General features: G+C 40.8%; 1 protein-coding gene across 2 annotated transcripts; it reads left to right on the forward strand.

Moving 5' to 3' along the window:
* The first annotated feature begins 2,361 nt into the window (after nt 1-2,361).
* Nucleotides 2,362-8,922, forward strand: pitpnaa (phosphatidylinositol transfer protein, alpha a). 2 transcript variants are annotated; one of them, XM_027029055.2, is made up of 12 exons: nt 2,362-2,568; nt 3,479-3,509; nt 4,668-4,816; nt 4,983-5,074; nt 5,932-5,939; nt 6,128-6,202; nt 6,326-6,409; nt 6,873-6,950; nt 7,110-7,220; nt 7,358-7,480; nt 7,708-7,775; nt 8,050-8,922. In XM_027029055.2, exons 1-11 carry the CDS (start codon nt 2,522-2,524, stop codon nt 7,753-7,755), a joined length of 846 nt encoding a protein of 281 aa, XP_026884856.2. In that variant the 5' UTR covers nt 2,362-2,521; the 3' UTR covers nt 7,756-7,775; nt 8,050-8,922. The 2 variants fall into 2 exon arrangements, with proteins under 2 accessions (XP_026884856.2, XP_026884855.2); XM_027029054.2 differs by having other exon boundaries at nt 2,364-2,568; nt 7,708-7,771.
* The last annotated feature ends 8,704 nt before the right edge of the window (nt 8,923-17,626 follow it).

The raw sequence follows: 17,626 nt of genomic DNA on the forward strand, positions 1-17,626 counted from the left end.
ACACCTTACAGCCTAACCCTAACGTCTTGCACCCTAACCCTCATGTCTTGCACCCTAACCCTAACACCTTACACCCTTCTTGCTTTTCTTTGCATGAGTATGTTCTCTAAGAGGAGGTTAGCTTGCTATAGGGTGTGCCTGAGTCCCTGCTGGACTGTTTTTACTTGAACATGCTTAGGTATTGCAGGTGGAACTTCACATCAACGCAGTACTGTACTGAAGTGCAATGAATGTGGCAGTAGGAATTTCATGCCCTCAGACTGGGAGAAAAAACACTTCACTGCCATACCTTAAATCTCATCCTTTGTTCATATTATAATCACCTTGAATTGCCACAGTCTGTATATTTGATTAAACAGACTGATTATAAAAATTACAAATGTGTAAAGATGATATTTTTGTCCTAGGGGTGTAGAAATAAATAAATATATATCTGCTGATACAACAATGTAATTGTTCCCCCAACACATTTAAATGTAGCATTTTTTGTTAACTGTTTCGCCTTGAATGTATATCATTTCTGTTCTGTGTGCATTAAAATACTTTGTTTCAATATTGTATTTTTCCTGTTACTGTTATGTATATCAATATTTAGCAATTCTTGATTTTTTGTATTATCTGTTCAGAAAATCAAATATATGAAAAATAAACATAAACTCAAAATAATTTCTATAAAAATGTCTACCTATGTCCATCTGTGTCTTGACTGCATGTGCTGAACATCATGAAAACTTACTGTATTATTAATGTATTATTTTCTAATGTTACTAAGTATAAAAAGTAAGCATACATACTACATACGTAGTAAACATACATACTACATACATATTAAACATACATACTACATACATAGGTTCTAACTCTAGCGAATAATATAGAGTTTGAAGGTATATATACCCATATACAACCAAACCCATATATGCATTCACTACTGGCTTTATTACAATCAGACCGTCTACATACACTGGTCATTATATTAGCTGTCTTGTAGAAACATTTTAGGTTTTTCAATGGTCAGACCACTGAATGGATATTACTGGGATAAGAGACCATTCTCATCACAGCACTGACATTAACATGGTAGTGGATATTGTCCTATGAGTATATTACATTACTGTTGAAGTTATTACTCCTGGATTTATTACTGCTAGAGTTATTACTCCTGGAATTATTACTGCTGAAGTTATTACTCCTGGAGTTATTACTCCTGAATTTATTACTGCTGGAGTTATTACTGCTGGGTGGTGAAAGAAATATCCATGCAACGGTGGTCAGAAACGTACTATTGATGAAAAGCTGCAGTGGTAATACATGGGTTATATTGTCTAACTGAACATCTACCAGGTATTGCTAATAAATAAATAATGGTTTCTAATCAAATGGGTGTTGAGTATGTCCCAGATAATCTAGTCTATGAATTATCTACATAGACTTTAAATGTCATTTAACTGATTAAAGATATAGCCTTAATATAGTAAATATTATAGGTAAAACCTTTCACTAACTCACAGTAAGTAGATAATTAGTGAAATAACTACATCTTTCAATATTTCAAACATGTTTGAGCTGAGGATATATGTGCTGTGCCTATAGCTAAGGCTTGTTATAAACCTGACTGGAATGAATTGCAACATATCTTTCTGAAACTGTCAGTACAAGATGGAGAATGCAGTAAGACCTGTTTGCTATATGTATTCAGATAGCCAGAGGCAATGGGGTAGTTGGAGTCAGGAACAGGTTCAAACTGAAGTTCTGCATTAAATACACTCCACCCAATAATGTTCATACAAGTTTAAAAGCACAGTACATGGCAACCATCAGGCCTGCGGCTCTTTAACTAGCACTGTTCTAGGTATTAAATCAGAGCACATGGCAACCATCAGGCCTGAGTCTCTTTAACGAGCACTGTTTTAGGTATTAAATCAGAGCACATGGCAACCATCAGGCCTGCGTCTCTTTAACGAGCACTGTTCTAGGTATTAAATCAGAGCACATGGCAACCATCAGGCCTGAGTCTCTTTAACGAGCACTGTTTTAGGTATTAAATCAGAGCGCATGGCAACCATCAGGCCTGAGTCTCTTTAACGAGCACTGTTTTAGGTATTAAATCAGAGCACATGGCAACCATCAGGCCGGAGTCTCTTTAACGAGCACTGTTTTAGGTATTAAATCAGAGCACATGGCAACCATCAGGCCTGAGTCTCTTTAACGAGCACTGTTTTAGGTATTAAATCAGAGCACATGGCAACCATCAGGCCTGCGTCTCTTTAACTGATGTTTGACACCACGAGGCGTGGCGCTCGCACGCGTGAGCGCCGCACTGCGCGCACTGTCCTATCGCGAGCGAGTTCTCCGCGAGCGTTCTCGAGTAGGCGAGGGTGGTTGCCGTGACAACTCTGCCGCCCCTTCGACCCCTTTCAGGAAATGCGTTTAAAGAAGCGAGAAAGCCAGGAACTTGTCAGGAGAAAACTCTGAAGGCGGAGGAGAGTCGACGAGGGGGAAGTTTAGTTTGAACCGGAGAATGTTGCGGACGAGTACCAAAGCCGAGAAGATGGTTGTTAAAGAATAGTAAGTAAAACTGCTTTTAAGAGAGTAAGATATCCTAGTCAACAGTCCTTAGCTGTTAGCTAACCTAGCTAGCCTAGCTAGCTGAGATATGAGGTGGCGTCAGCAGAAATGGCTCGATTATCCTGCTCGGTGGGTTAGCCTTAGCTGGGTGGGATACAGGACTGGAAACGCTTTATTTAATGCAGGTTTTTGTCGTGTTTTCTGGTTGACGTTAAACCGAGGGGTTGATTAAGGCCGAAGCGACACTGATGAACCTGAGCTGTCTCCTAGCCTAGCTGAACTAACTTTAGCCTGTTGATGCTGTTGACATCTGATCATCAGATTAGCTGGCTAAGTGAGATAAGACAGAGAGCCAGCGCTGCAGTAGTGAGAGCCCAACAGATGATCTTAACTAACGATCCTAGCTAGCTGAGATTGGCGAGCTGTTATGTCTTCGTTTTGTATGTGGATGACCGTCACATGTCAGGCACCATTCTGTCACGCGTGTGTTCATGTAAGGCGGTGTGTGTGTCTATAGTGTTCCTCATCACACGGACCAAGTGTTTAGTTATGACCCGGAGATTTTATTTTAGATTAATCTCGAATGCTGACACGATCTGTGGACATGTTAAAGCATTAACGTGCCGTTAAACAGGCCCCAGTGCTGTGGATCACGATCTACACACTGATCGGGCGCCCACTTCCCCTTATGGTCAAAATTTCACTGGAGCTGGAATGGCAGCACTTATAATAATTGGATTTCCCACTTGATTTCAAACGCGACGGGGCTGCTTTTTAAAAACACGCTCGGTCCAAGTAAACGCCATGGCTACCTGGCGTAGTGTCACGGTGGTTACCTGTACTAATGACTAGGTTAAAGTGCACTTTCTTGTGTTTTCGCTGATTCTAATGGATTACTTCTGTCTTCCAGCCGTGTTCTCCTTCCAATTTCCGTTGAAGAGGTAAGTGCTAGTTTTCTTTGCCTAATTAAGATGTGGATGTCATCTCTGTGTTTCTGTAGCTGTGTTACTTGCGTTACACCTCTGAAGAGATGAGCAGGTTTCAGCAGCTCCTGGTCACCGGCTCCACAGCCATAACTGGTTTCATCAGGTCTAATTGGATATGAATGGCATTAAGTTTATCGAGAAATTTTTCACAAATTCTTTTGCACAAATACTTTATCCAACAAAGACTTTGTACTTGGTGACGTGAAGTCGCCTTCTCTCTCCTACTCTTGGTAGCAGCATTTTAAATATCAATGTTCTGTCATTCTGCCAGTCTCCAACCTGAATAACTTGATGTCTTTCATTGTTTGACATTGTGAGAATGCTCTGGTTTAGGCTGTGTTGTGGCATATTTTCATAAGGCCTGCCTAAACTAGACCAGATGGCTCACAAAAGCTAGGTGCAGCATACGAATTGGAGTACAAGCCTAACAAACTGTTGAGAGACAGGGCCCTCAGTATGACTGGGTGTCTTGTTTGTGCGTAGTCTCAGGATCAAAATAGCCAGCAGTAAATCAGATCCACTCCTTAGTCATTCTTTACAGTGGTAAATGTAAGTGGAGTCCTCAGTGAAGGCCCACTGACTGTGAGGTTAAGCAGGTCCGTGCCCACTCCAAGTCTGGTGTGGCTTGATAGTTCAGTATCTTGATATTTTACAAGCGCATTAGGCTCCTTTGAGTAGCCAGCGGCTTCACATAGTCACACAGATTTCACACCGAATAGCACAAGGTTCACACAGACACTGATTTTTGAATCAATGGCCTTCCTGTTAGGAGTGTTACTTTATGATGTGCACACAGTAGAATTAGCCCAAGATCCGTGCTAATCAATGCACGTGATGGATCAGCACACTGCTGGTCAGAGGTCACATTGGGCATTACTCTAGACTAGGAGGCTACTGCAGAACCCTCTGACGGAGCATTCACAACATGTCATTAGATTTGGGCAGTATCTTAACTTTAAATGCATTGTCGTGACACCTTTTTGTGAGTGTACCACATGCTACAGTATAGAACATTCCCACGGTGCACTGCTCAAAGTGTGGTGCGCACTGTAAAACCGCCAGAGCTGTGGGCACAGGGACAGAACGGTGCTGTTTGTACTCTTCTACACACAGTACCAGGTGGGACAGCTGTACTCGGTGGCTGAGGCCAGTAAAAATGAGACTGGTGGAGGAGAGGGGGTGGAGGTGCTGAAGAACGAGCCGTATGAGAACGAGGATGGAGAGAAAGGGCAGTACACGCACAAGATTTACCACCTACACAGGTAAACGCACCACTGTCCACAGCGCAATACACAGAACTCCTCAGTCACGGACTGGGGAAATAAACACTCAAACCATGGTCATTTGTTCTGATGGCTCTCTCTCTGTCTCTCTGTTTCTTTTGCTCTCTGTCTGGTATGTCTCTCTGTCTGTCTATCTTTCGTGTAGTAAAGTACCCACATTTGTACGGGTGCTCGCTCCGTCCTCTGCTCTGAATATCCATGAGAAGGCCTGGAATGCTTACCCCTACTGTCGCACGAGTAAATGCCTCTACCGCACTACACTACACTATAGTACACTACACTAGTAAATGCCTCTACCGTACTACACTACACTATAGTACACTACACTAGTAAATGCCTCTACCGCACTACACTATAGTACACTACACTAGTAAATGCCTCTACCGCACTACACTATAGTACACTACACTAGTAAATGCCTCTACCGCACTACACTGCACCATAGTACACTACACTAGTAAATGCCTCTACCGCACTACACTGCACCATAGTACACTACACTAGTAAATGCCTCTACCGCACTACACTGCACCATAGTACACTACACTAGTAAATGCCTCTACCGCACTACACTGCACCATAGTACACTACACTAGTAAATGCCTCTACCGCACTACACTGCACCATAGTACACTACACTAGTAAATGCCTCTACCGCACTACACTGCACCATAGTACACTACACTAGTAAATGCCTCTACCGCACTACACTGCACCATAGTACACTACACTAGTAAATGCCTCTACCGCACTACACTGCACCATAGTACACTACACTAGTAAATGCCTCTACCGCACTACACTGCACCATAGTACACTACACTAGTAAATGCCTCTACCGCACTACACTGCACTATAGTACACTACACTAGTAAATGCCTCTACCGCACTACATATTTCTTGCCAAGTATCTCCAAAAACAAGTACTGTTAATAAATAGATATTTACAACATTCATAAATGACAAATGCACTTAAACAAGGTTGCTTGGTAGTGCACAAATAAGATGTATTAAAAAGGTCTTCACAAAGTGTACACTAAACTCTTTTAAATTGTTTCTTTTCCATGTGCTGCTGTTCCTATCTTCATCTGTAGTTCTCACAGTAAGTAGTGTCATATACCATTGACTTCACCCACGATCATTTCTGGTTTGTGGTTCTTATAATTAACCAAACACATACCAGGTTTGTGCATATGTAAACAGAGCATGTTAGATTATCATACCTTCCCATGAAATGAAACACAAAACCAGCTCAACCTGTATGTGTCTGTGTTTGTCCCCTCCTGCTAGAACGAGTACATGAAGGATGACTTCATGATCAAGATTGAGACATGGCACAAGCCTGACTTTGGTGAACAGGAAAACGTGAGTTTTCCTAACAAGCTTGGTAGAGTGTGCTGCACATGTACAGGGAAGGAGACTGTATGCTGTTAACCACAGACCATCTGTCCTCTCTGCTGTGTCCCGTGTTGAACATGGTTTGCACAGGTACATAAGCTGGACCCAGATGCCTGGAAAAAGGTGGAGGTTGTCCACATCAACATTGCAGACAGGAGTCAGGTAGACACTAAGGTGAGTGGGTGGGTTTCTGTTCTTTTCACTGCACATGCACACTGACTGATCAGCGACGAGTCCGGAGCCGTCCGGACTCCTGAACTTTTCATTACTTTTGTTTCGGCCTTCAAATGTGAATGTAGGCCTACAAACGTGTCCCTGTCCAGCACAATGTTTCGTCACGTGGTGTCAGAGATTCTTCTGTAGTAGAACTTGTGCATTTTTTCCATGAGAACATCAGGAAAATCTAGATCAGCAAGCTTCCGTGTGCCGTATGTCTGTTCCTTGGCAGGTGTTGGCACATGTGTGTTTCATACATGGAACTTCAAATGAGTCATGTCTTGGCTATTATTTTCTCAAATCTCCTGGTTCTTTCTCGTGTCCCGCACAGCTAGCCCGAGCTTGTCCGCTGCACAGAGGGACCTTTGACTCCTTGTAGATTTGGTCCTTTCCCTCTCATTCCTGCTTCGTCTTTCCACAGGACTATAAACCAGAGGAGGACCCAGCTACGTTCAAGTCAGCAAAAACCGGACGTGGACCTTTAGGGCCTGCCTGGAAGGTATGTGGTGTGCACATTAACCTTTAGGGTCGGACTGGAAGGTATGCAGGCTGCGTGTTAACCTTTCTGTCATGAACTAAGGCATGATGTGTAGTGGTGGAAAGGTTCCCAAGCGTTCACTCTGAGTCCAACCTCCAGCTGTGTGTTGCTCTGCTGTAGATGGAGCTTCATCAGAAGGCTGACTGCCCTCACATGTGTGCCTACAAACTCGTCACTGTGAAGTTCAAGTGGTTTGGCTTGCAGAACAAAGTAGAGGGCTTCATCCACAAGGTAGGAGGTGGATTGTGCAGGTCCTGCATCGTAGAGGCTTATAGAGGCTTTTCATTCACATGCGTGCGCGTGTCTGCGTGCGTGCGTGCACATGTCTGCGCCTGTGCGTGTGTGTGCGCGTGTCTTGTGATTCCCAGCAAGAGAAGCGTCTGTTTACCAACTTCCACAGACAGCTCTTCTGTTGGATTGATAAGTGGGTTGATTTGACGATGGAGGACATTCGGCGGATGGAAGACGAGACACAGAAGGAACTTGATAAGGTCCTTTATTAATGAAATGGCTTTTTAACTGATGGCCATTTGAGTGTCGTTCCCAAAACATTATTGATTAGTGATATATTTCCATGTTGTATTCATCATTTATCAACTAACCTGAGTGCTGTGCTCATCAAAGCCCTTGAGACATTAACACTATAGCATGCTGAAGGCTTTCAGCATGTAGGCCTTGACCTACGCCTTACGCCTGTTCCCTTATGCTCTGCCTCCAGATGAGAGAAAAGGACCCAGTCAAAGGGATGTCTGCTACAGACGACTAAGGCTCTGCAGCTGGCGGTGTGTATGTGCCCCTCTGTTCCCTAACTGCCTGTGCGGAAGTGCCCATCCTCTCTTGACCACACTCGGCTTCCGCTGTACGACTCCTCTGACAGTGTTGGTGTGCAGATTCCTGCTTCTAGGGGAGACCGTGCTCTACGTCCAACTGGATTTGATTGTTGAGCAACTAGAAATTTGAATAAAAGCTACTTTCTCGTCTGCATTGGGGAAGGTAGCACAGTTAAATGTTTGAGTAATTCTGTCTCATTCTTGTCCTTGTTTGTCCTGTCGTGTTTCAGATTTTGTCCAACCTGCAGCAGTATTGTTCCCCTCTCGGACAGTGGTGTTAGAGAGACTCCGCCCCATGACTCCGCTCCATGTCCAGTCTCCTGAACTGTGGAGTTGGTACATGCTGCACAGGGACCCCAACGTCTTACACTAATCAATGTCACTGCTAAGAATGTTTGTTTGTTTTTGTTTGTTTGTTTGTTTGTTTTGATTTTTGCTGACCTGAATCCCCCCACCAATTATTATTATTATCATTTTTTAAAAAACTTTGTTTGTTTGTTTGTTTTGGTTTACTTTAATGTATCACACAGTTTGCATCATCACTGTCAAAACCACAACACTGTCATAACCACAGCACTCCGAGCGGCTATGCTCACTTCTGAGTTGCCTTCACTCCACTGTTGTGTGTTCCCAAGCTGCCTTGCGGTGCCGTTGTCTGGTTCCTCTTAGAGTATGTCTGGATAGGTTGTCTCCATGGATACAGACCTACGGCGGTACTGACTCCTAACCACATCCTTCACTGTGTTTGTACAGACCTGGGAAGACTGAGGAGTGTGGTCTAATTGTGTTTACATGACGTAACTTCAGCCTGGTTAATGTATGTCGTGGTAATCAGCCTTCACTCTACTGGCCAGCCGAGACCTGCCATCTTTTTCAATTGGCTCTATATGTTGTCTGCTTTGCCTCCATTTTAAACTGGGGCTTCTAAACTATGCTATTTATTCACAGGGTATTTTGCATTTTGTCCAGGGTTTTTTTTTTCTTTTTTTTAATGAGATAATGAAACACTGTATCTGTTTAATGACATGATGTTCTACTTTTCTCCAAATTGGATCATGATTTGAAACAAAATGAAAGTGAAATAAACAGAACTTATATTGGTAGCGTGAGGTGTGTTTGTCTCTTCTGTGAGGTTTGACGTGGTGCAGGAGGATGTGTGAAGTCGTCTCCCTGTCCAGTAGGGCTGCCGCTGTAGACTGCAGCCGCCGAACAGCTGGACGGGGCACTACAGAGCTTAAGCGCTGTCTTGGGATTGGGGTTTATACATGTTAAAGGCTGTGGATGAACCCTGAAGTCAGGTTTGTCTGCAAGAAAGAGGACTGAAGTTGAATGTTTCAAGCCCTTTTTTTATTAGCTAACCTTCAATGACCTTCAGGTTCTGTAAAGGTCTGGGTACTCTCAAAGTCTTGATTATGACAGCCTGTCATACAAACCAAGGCTTACAAACACTCTGGTAATGTGGTTTGGTTTCAGAGGTTTGATTTTAGCCTGTTGTATTTAACATTTTTGCGTGATTTAGGCTACCGAAGGTTCTGTGATGTTATTTTTTTGAATTTATGTAGTATGAATATTTATAACATATAGTGCAGAGGTGTTTTTATTGTTTCTTGTTTTTATTTATTTATTTATTTATTTTTATTGATCGCTAGTAGGACGTGTAAAATAAGAACTTGATTGTACAGTGCAACTGTGCATATGACGATAATGTATTGACTCTTCACAACCACTAGATGGTAGCAGAGTCCAGAGCGCCAGCACATTTTCTGGAGGGATAGGCACTGAGCATTGACACAATATAAAAGTTTGTTCAAATTTGATTTAATTCCTCGATTTCTCTGTATGCCCTTAAGAAATTTGAAGATTTGTCAGACTTTATTTGTACTGTTTTCTATTGTAGAAAATAAATGCAGGTATAAAAACAATGACAGGATGAGTAAAGTTATAAATACATTAAGTTATAATTTCTAATTTATAAATTTCTTATTATTATAGATAGCTAGATAGACAAATATGCATTTATTCAAAATTCTAGTGAAGTACACAAGGTTTCCAGAGAAACAGGATGGTTTGGACAGAGGTCCTCTGACTCTATAACCAAAAAAGATTCTGGGTGAGTAACTGCAATGTACTGTAGTAACAGATGTAGAGATTCCATATGTATAAGATTCCAGATGAATAACTGCAGTGAATAACTTTCACTGTATATATTTGCCTTAAAATCATATTTAAGCATAAACAAAATGCCTTTAAGACTATGAAAAATGTTTTCAGTCCAGTGTGTCCAAATGTTTGTCTGGTACTGTACATTTGTAGCCCCTTCTATGCAAGGAAGACGGTTCAAGTGAGTCCAGCTTGTAGACTTTAACAGAAAGAGAAAAAATATAGCAAAACTTGGCTACTTAACCTATTCTCCCAGTGCATCTTCAAATCACTTTGCGTAGTTAACCTATGGCTTTTACTTACAAAAGGGCATGGAGTTAAATCCAGTGTAGCTAGCTGAAAATTGTGAGTGGTGATGTAGAGAGTGCCAGTTTGATGTCTCTTAAGAGTCACGCGTTCAGGTGTGGCGCCCCCTGAGGGTTTTGTTTTTAAGTTCTCATGCACACATTGCTGTGAAGCATTTTTCTAATAAATAATGAACATATTGAACGTAAAATCTGTTCTAGAGTGTTTTTCTTTGCCAGGATTTCAATTGGGATACATTTGCAGAATTCATTTAATCCTGTTAGTTTATTTTTAGCTTCTTAATGGTCTAGTCATTGCGTATGATTCAAATATTTAAAAGTGGGCTGAGAGATACCAAATGCCCCCAGAAAAGTGACATAAAAGTGACTGTTTTGTTTTTTACCCCCTCAGGCACAAAGGTCACCAGGGACTTTTATTTTTATACCTTTATTCTGTAGAGATGATCGGATGTTATGATATTAATAATTGTTTACTGTAACTATATACTAAAACTGGCCATATCTTTAGAGTTGTGTCCAAAGAGCACTTATCTCAGACTGACTTTTGTACATCACCACACTGATATTAACCCCAATTAATATCAGCTAAATTTGATAAAGGTACAATAAATTATTACTTTTGTTTGGTTCATGTGTTGTGTGGTATTGTTAGTTTTGTTATAAGTGTTATCTGGTGGTGTTCTGAAATTACTCATTTGAAATAAGTGACAATTGTGTATGTACCTTGAAAACATGTATTATGCATTTCATTTTTGGTTAACACTGAGACATGCCTGTAACAATGGTGCAATGTATCTAGTGTGCAATTTAGTACAAGAATATTGTATAGGTTGATAGTAAAGTGTAGGTGGCTTGGTGTGTGTGTGTGTGTGTGTGTGTGTGTGTGTGTGTGTGTGTGTGTGTGTGTGTGTGTGTGTTTTGTCCACTCTGTAACCTGTGTTCTACTTGCCTTGAGCTGACGTAACTGTGAGAGTGCCTCATATAGGTAATACAAGTAGTGCAGCCTTTCATGTGGTTTGTTTAAACAACAGTAATGTTAAAAGATAACCTTGACTCTGTTGAGTTTTGTAACACATATTACTACATGAGTACTCAAGTCGCATTTATTTGTATTGAATACTGTACTCAAGGCAAAAAAAACCCACAAACATACCAAAGCAAGTCATCCCTTAATCTTAACACAAGGTAGTTATGAGTAACAGAATAATATCCCTTAATCTTAACACAAGACAGTTATGAGTAACAGAATAACATTCCATAATCTTAACACAAGACAGTTATGAGTAACAGAATAACAGCTCTTAATCTTAACACAAGACAGTTATGAGTAACAGAATAACACCTCTTAATCTTAACACAAGACAGTTATGAGTAACAGAATAACACCTCTAAATCTTAACACAAGACACTTATGAGTAACAGAATAACAGCTCTTAATCTTAACACAAGGCAGTTATGAGTAACAGAATAACATTCCATAATCTTAACACAAGACAGTTATGAGTAACAGAATAACACCTCTAAATCTTAACACAAGACACTTATGAGTAACAGAATAACAGCTCTTAATCTTAACACAAGAAACTTATGAGTAACAGAATAACAGCTCTTAATCTTAACACAAGACACTTATGAGTAACAGAATAACAGCTCTTAATCTTAACACAAGACACTTATGAGTAACAGAATAACATTCCATAATCTTAACACAAGACACTTATGAGTAACAGAATAACAGCTCTTAATCTTAACACAAGGCAGTTATGAGTAACAGAATAACATTCCATAATCTTAACACAAGACAGTTATGAGTAACAGAATAACAGCTCTTAATCTTAACACAAGACATTTATGAGTAACAGAATAACAGCTCTTAATCTTAACACAAGACACTTATGAGTAACAGAATAACAGCTCTTAATCTTAACACAAGGCAGTTATGAGTAACAGAATAACATTCCATAATCTTAACACAAGACACTTATGAGTAACAGAATAACAGCTCTTAATCTTAACACAAGACATTTATGAGTAACAGAATAACAGCTCTTAATCTTAACACAAGGCAGTTATGAGTAACAGAATAACATTCCATAATCTTAACACAAGACAGTTATGAGTAACAGAATAACAGCTCTTAATCTTAACACAAGACACTTATGAGTAACAGAATAACAGCTCTTAATCTTAACACAAGGCAGTTATGAGTAACAGAATAACAGCTCTTAATCTTAACACAAGACACTTATGAGTAACAGAATAACACCTCTTAATCTTAAAATCTACAGTGCACTTTTATTTCTTTCAATGTTTTATTTATTCTTTTATTGTTTTCCTCTTTGAGCTCAACACTTTATATATTTTATTAATTATATTTATTTTAACTTTTATATATTTAATTTTTGGTTTGTTTTATTCAAATTTAGTATACTATTTAAATCAACTATATTTAACTTTATTTTAATACATTGTTTTTGTAGCATTTTCTTTTTTATTTTTGGCAAAAGCCTCCCCGAGGTAATCTCAGGATTTAACAAGCTTTATTATTCATCTGTAATGCCTATAAAAAGAACTGTGATTTGTGTGCATAAGAAGCTGGACGCCTAAACGTGCTGTCCGTCATCTTCTGGGCTATTTCTGGCCATGCCGTCTTTACAGACTGATGAACTCCTTTGCGGTTCTCTACTCAGGATTACAGCAGGGTTGCCACACTTCGCAGAATCACTCCCACACTTCTCAGAATCAGTTATCAGTTTTACATTACACATTCAGGGAACCTGTCTCAGTGCACACGTACCATTCCAAATAGACCGACCTATTTACAGACATAGCCCACACTGAGTACACAGAATATGGAATAACCTAGCGTTAATAAAATCAAGTAATAAATAAATCAATAAAACAAAATCAGGGTTGTCATTAGGAACTGTTTTAGTGGGGCTGTGTCTCAAAAGTCACAAAATACTGAGAGAAAAAAGGGGAGGCACTAGGACCTGGGAGAGGTGCTCCTGCCGTATAACAGCCCTGAAACCTGAACAACAATTTAAGTCTGAAGGATTTAACGTTTCATGGCGATCATTACCGATCGCTCTGCACTGCTTTGCTAAAATCTTCACCAGTTTGTGTCGCGCTGAGTGAGACAGGATCCCTGCGTCAGCGAATGCAGCTGATGACTGTGTAACTTCAACATAAAAGTACAGAGGATACATAATGTATGCATTTTTGTAATGTATATTATGCATAGTATTGTATAGTTGAATATATATCATCTTTTTGCACATTGTCCACCTTGGTAGCATCTGACGTTACTACATGGTTTACTACATGGTTGATGGTGTCGCTACTGAACACTGATATTGTTGTTAGCACAGCTCATACTGGAATCTTAGCCTGGTCACTGTCGCTCAGTACTGCATCGTTCAGTACTGCATCGTTCAGTACCGCATTGTTCATTACCACGTAGTTCGGTACCGCATCATTCAGTACCGTATAGTTCAGTACCGCATAGTTCAATACTACATCATTCAGTACCACATCATTCAGATACCGCATTGTTCAGTACCACATAGTTCAGTACCGCATCGTTCAGTACTGCGTCATTCAGTACCGCATAGTTCAGTACTGCATAGCTCAGTACTGCATCGTTCTGTACCGCATTGTTCAGTACCACATAGTTCAGTACCGCATCATTCAGTACCGTATAGTTCAGTACCACATAGTTCCAATACTACATCGTTCAATACCACATCATTCAGTACCGCATTGTTTAGTACCACATAGTTCAGTACCGCATCGTTCAGTACTGCGTCATTCAGTACCGCATAGTTCAGTACTGCATTGTTCAGTACCACATAGTTTAGTACCGCATTGTTACTGCCACGTTTCCCCTCTCAAAGCATTTTACTACCTACCTTACACATTTATTCATATCTCATATTTCCTGTATGCCCATATGCACATATGAAAGCAAGGCACCTATGCACTTTCACCACTGGACTACTTTGTATTATATTTTATTTTATATATTTTTATACTACCTTGCTTCACCACCTATATATATTTTGTGTGTGTGTATATATATATATATATATATATATATATATATATATATATATATATATATATATATATACTAAGTAGCTCAGCAGAGAAAGCACACTGAATTTCATTGTACAATGACAATAAAGTCTATTTTGTTCTATTCTTTTACCTGTTACAACTGTCTGAAATAAAATCACATTGACATGCTAGTGAAAATACCATTAAGCTAGCAGAGGAACCCTGATGACTGATGAACAAATACTAATGTAATGTTCCTTAAAAACAAACTAAAAATGACTTCTGCATTAAAAAATTCCACATTTAGTGCTGGCCGTAATGGACGGTTTGTTCTTTTTCCTTTTTGCTGTTCTCCTGGGGGGCCTCGACCCCCAGTCTCAAGTCTCTGTCGACGCCTACACCTTTGACTAAAATCTCTGCTAAAATCTCAACAAGTTTGTGTCGCACAGTGTGTGAGACAAAAGAGCTCTCTGTCAGAGAATGTTGTGAAGACTTTGTAACTTCAACAAAAAAAGTAAAGAAAATACGTAATCTGTCCAATAGAAATGTCCAACACGAAACTGACGCAGGAACCCCCATGATCGATGAAGAAATGCTAATGCAAAATTACATTAACAAACAAAAACGATTTTTACATTAAACAACGCAGCATTCGGGGCAGGTGTTAATGGATGGTTCGCTTTCATTTTAGCAGTTCTCCTCTTAAGGGCTTTCTAGTGACCACCCAGTTTAAAATAAACGTTATGTACAGCAGAGGTTTAAACAGCAACATTGTTTGTGTGTATATGAGCATGGTCTGGGGACACATATGATCTTCTGTTATATATATATATAATAGGTTATTACAGTACGTGACAGGTGTTTGTGCATAGGATGCAGGCTAACTCTAGCTGGCACGACACGTTGACCGTTGCAGCTGTAGAGTTATGGCTTAAAGTGAGGTGACATGCTAAGTTGTAGGCTAAAGTGGGAGGCATAGCCCCGGGGTCAAACGCAGTACAGGTGTCCGGTTGGGAGGGTTTTGTATTGGTTTTGATAGTTGTCTGCCAGACGGCAGGGGTTGAACAAGGTGGAGCAGAGAGGCTTCCGTTTCTCTATTTATGCATTAATACTGAAGGGGCAGTTGGAATTGCATTAATGTTTTGACATTTTTTACATTGCAATGACAAGCTCCATTCAGATAAACTCAATTAATCAAATAGGCCTAATGTGTCCATTAAGGCTAATGGCTAAATATAAGAATAATTATCTTGCAGTTTTATAAATACCCTATGCATAAGGATGAGGGTATTATTTTACTTTGTGGGATGTTAGTGAAGTTAAACTTGGCGGGGGGGGGGGGGGGGGGGGGGGGGGGTTATTCCTAGAATATAAATCCCCTTTACCTTCTACACTCCTCTCCTCAATACAGTCTCTTGGGAAATCATGGGAGACCACAATGTAAATTTTCTTAATATAAGATTAAAATAAAAGTAAATAAACAAATAAACCTTCTCTCTGCTGGAACGTGCTCAGTAGCGGATTCGGGGCCGTTTCCACACGGATGCCCCGTAATCGCGAGCGGTCGTCTCTGCAGCTGCCACTCATATTACGTAGGCACGCGCGTCACTTGTAGCCTCCCCCCTGGAAGTGGACGGGGGAAGTGAGCGCGCGGCGGAATGGAGCGTGCCCCGCTGATGTGTACGTGCAGTCTCGCACTCTTCCTCGTGATGCATGCCGGGCGGCTGCGAAAGCGATGACCTTGGCGCTGGTTACCAGCCATCCTCCTCCGAAACCCCGCCGCGGAGCCCCGCTCCTAGTTGTAACAGGTCGCGCTTAACACCGCTATGGATGCGAGCACCATTTAACTTCCACTGTGTTTTTTTTTTCCCCTCTTATTTTTTTCTATCATTTAGAACGATGTGACCAGAAAAACTGGGGTCATCTGAGCGTAGTTTGATTTACTGATTGAATGCTTAATCCAGGTCTATTTACTGCACTCTATAGGGCCAGCTATTATAGATTTATTTAAAAAGTTATTTATGGAATGACGTAGCAAACGGTTCTTTCCAAAGTTGTGTAGTCTACATCCCGTCAGAAAATAAATCAATAAACGCGCAAACAGCCGATCAGATGTTTCCCGGGTTTTATCATGTGACGTGTAATTGACGTTCTTATCGGTGTTGCACTCGCGTGTTTCACGTGTCTGTGTCTCAGTCTTGGACAATGTGTGCAGACTGCTCAAAGCCATGCTTACTCTGGAGAGCCTGCGGGTAGGGACCCTAAGAGTTTAGAAACAGCCTCCGACATACATGTTGATTATGTACCCAGTTTAAATTATGCAAAAGGTGTGACTGAAAATTGTTCTCTGCGTAGTTATTAGGAAACCCAGAATTCACAGAATTCTGTTAGGCGCATACCCACTTCAGGTCTGCACCACGACACCAGACCACTGATTCATTCACTGATTCACCAGACCACTGATTCAGTAGAAGAAGACAACAGTGGTCCCGACAGAGCTGGAAAACCAACTAAAACTGGTTCCAGGTTCCAGGTTCTACTTAAATGTTTCCTTTTAACAGTGCACACATCCTCAAACAACTCTCTGTTGATTTAACAGGAAACCACACCTTCACATTATTTGATTTCACTGGAATAATTAGTTATAGTGTTAGCATGAATGAAGTGATGAGTCACCTGATTATCTATAACCACTTTCCCAGAAAGCAGAATCCCACTGAATGAGAATGAACTGGAATCTACAAGCCTCTTATTCTGTCAGGACTTGCTTGTTAACTGTACCAAAAAAAAACCACTTCAGTGCTCACATAAACCAAAGCCTATTATTGCTGAGTTGCAGTTTGTGCTTTTAAGTGTCTTTTGTGTTGTAATTGAAAGATCTTGCAAGGAACTTTCACAAATCAGGGCAAAACCTCTGACATGACTGTCATCTGACCTTTCAGGAGAGCTGTCATTGTCAATAAAAACGTTTGCCCTTTGATCTGACCCTAACTTGTAAATATTTCTCCCTTTTCTCTGTCCAGTAACACAATGAATCAATAAGAGCTGTGAGTGTTTAGTAGTCTCGCTCAGTTTTGTTCAGTTTCGCTCAGTCTCGGTCTCACTCAGATTCGCTCAGTTTCACTCAGTCTCAGTCTCACTCAGACTCGCTCAGTTTCACTCAGTCTCAGTCTCGCTCAGTCTCAGTCTCGCTCAGTCTCACTCAGACTCGCTCAGTTTTGCTCAGCCGTGCTGTTCGAGAAGGTCGCGAGGGCAACAGCTTCACCGCTGGGAACCCGTGCAG

Source organism: Electrophorus electricus, chromosome 15 (genome assembly GCF_013358815.1).
Source record: "Electrophorus electricus isolate fEleEle1 chromosome 15, fEleEle1.pri, whole genome shotgun sequence".
NCBI lineage: Eukaryota > Metazoa > Chordata > Actinopteri > Gymnotiformes > Gymnotidae > Electrophorus > Electrophorus electricus.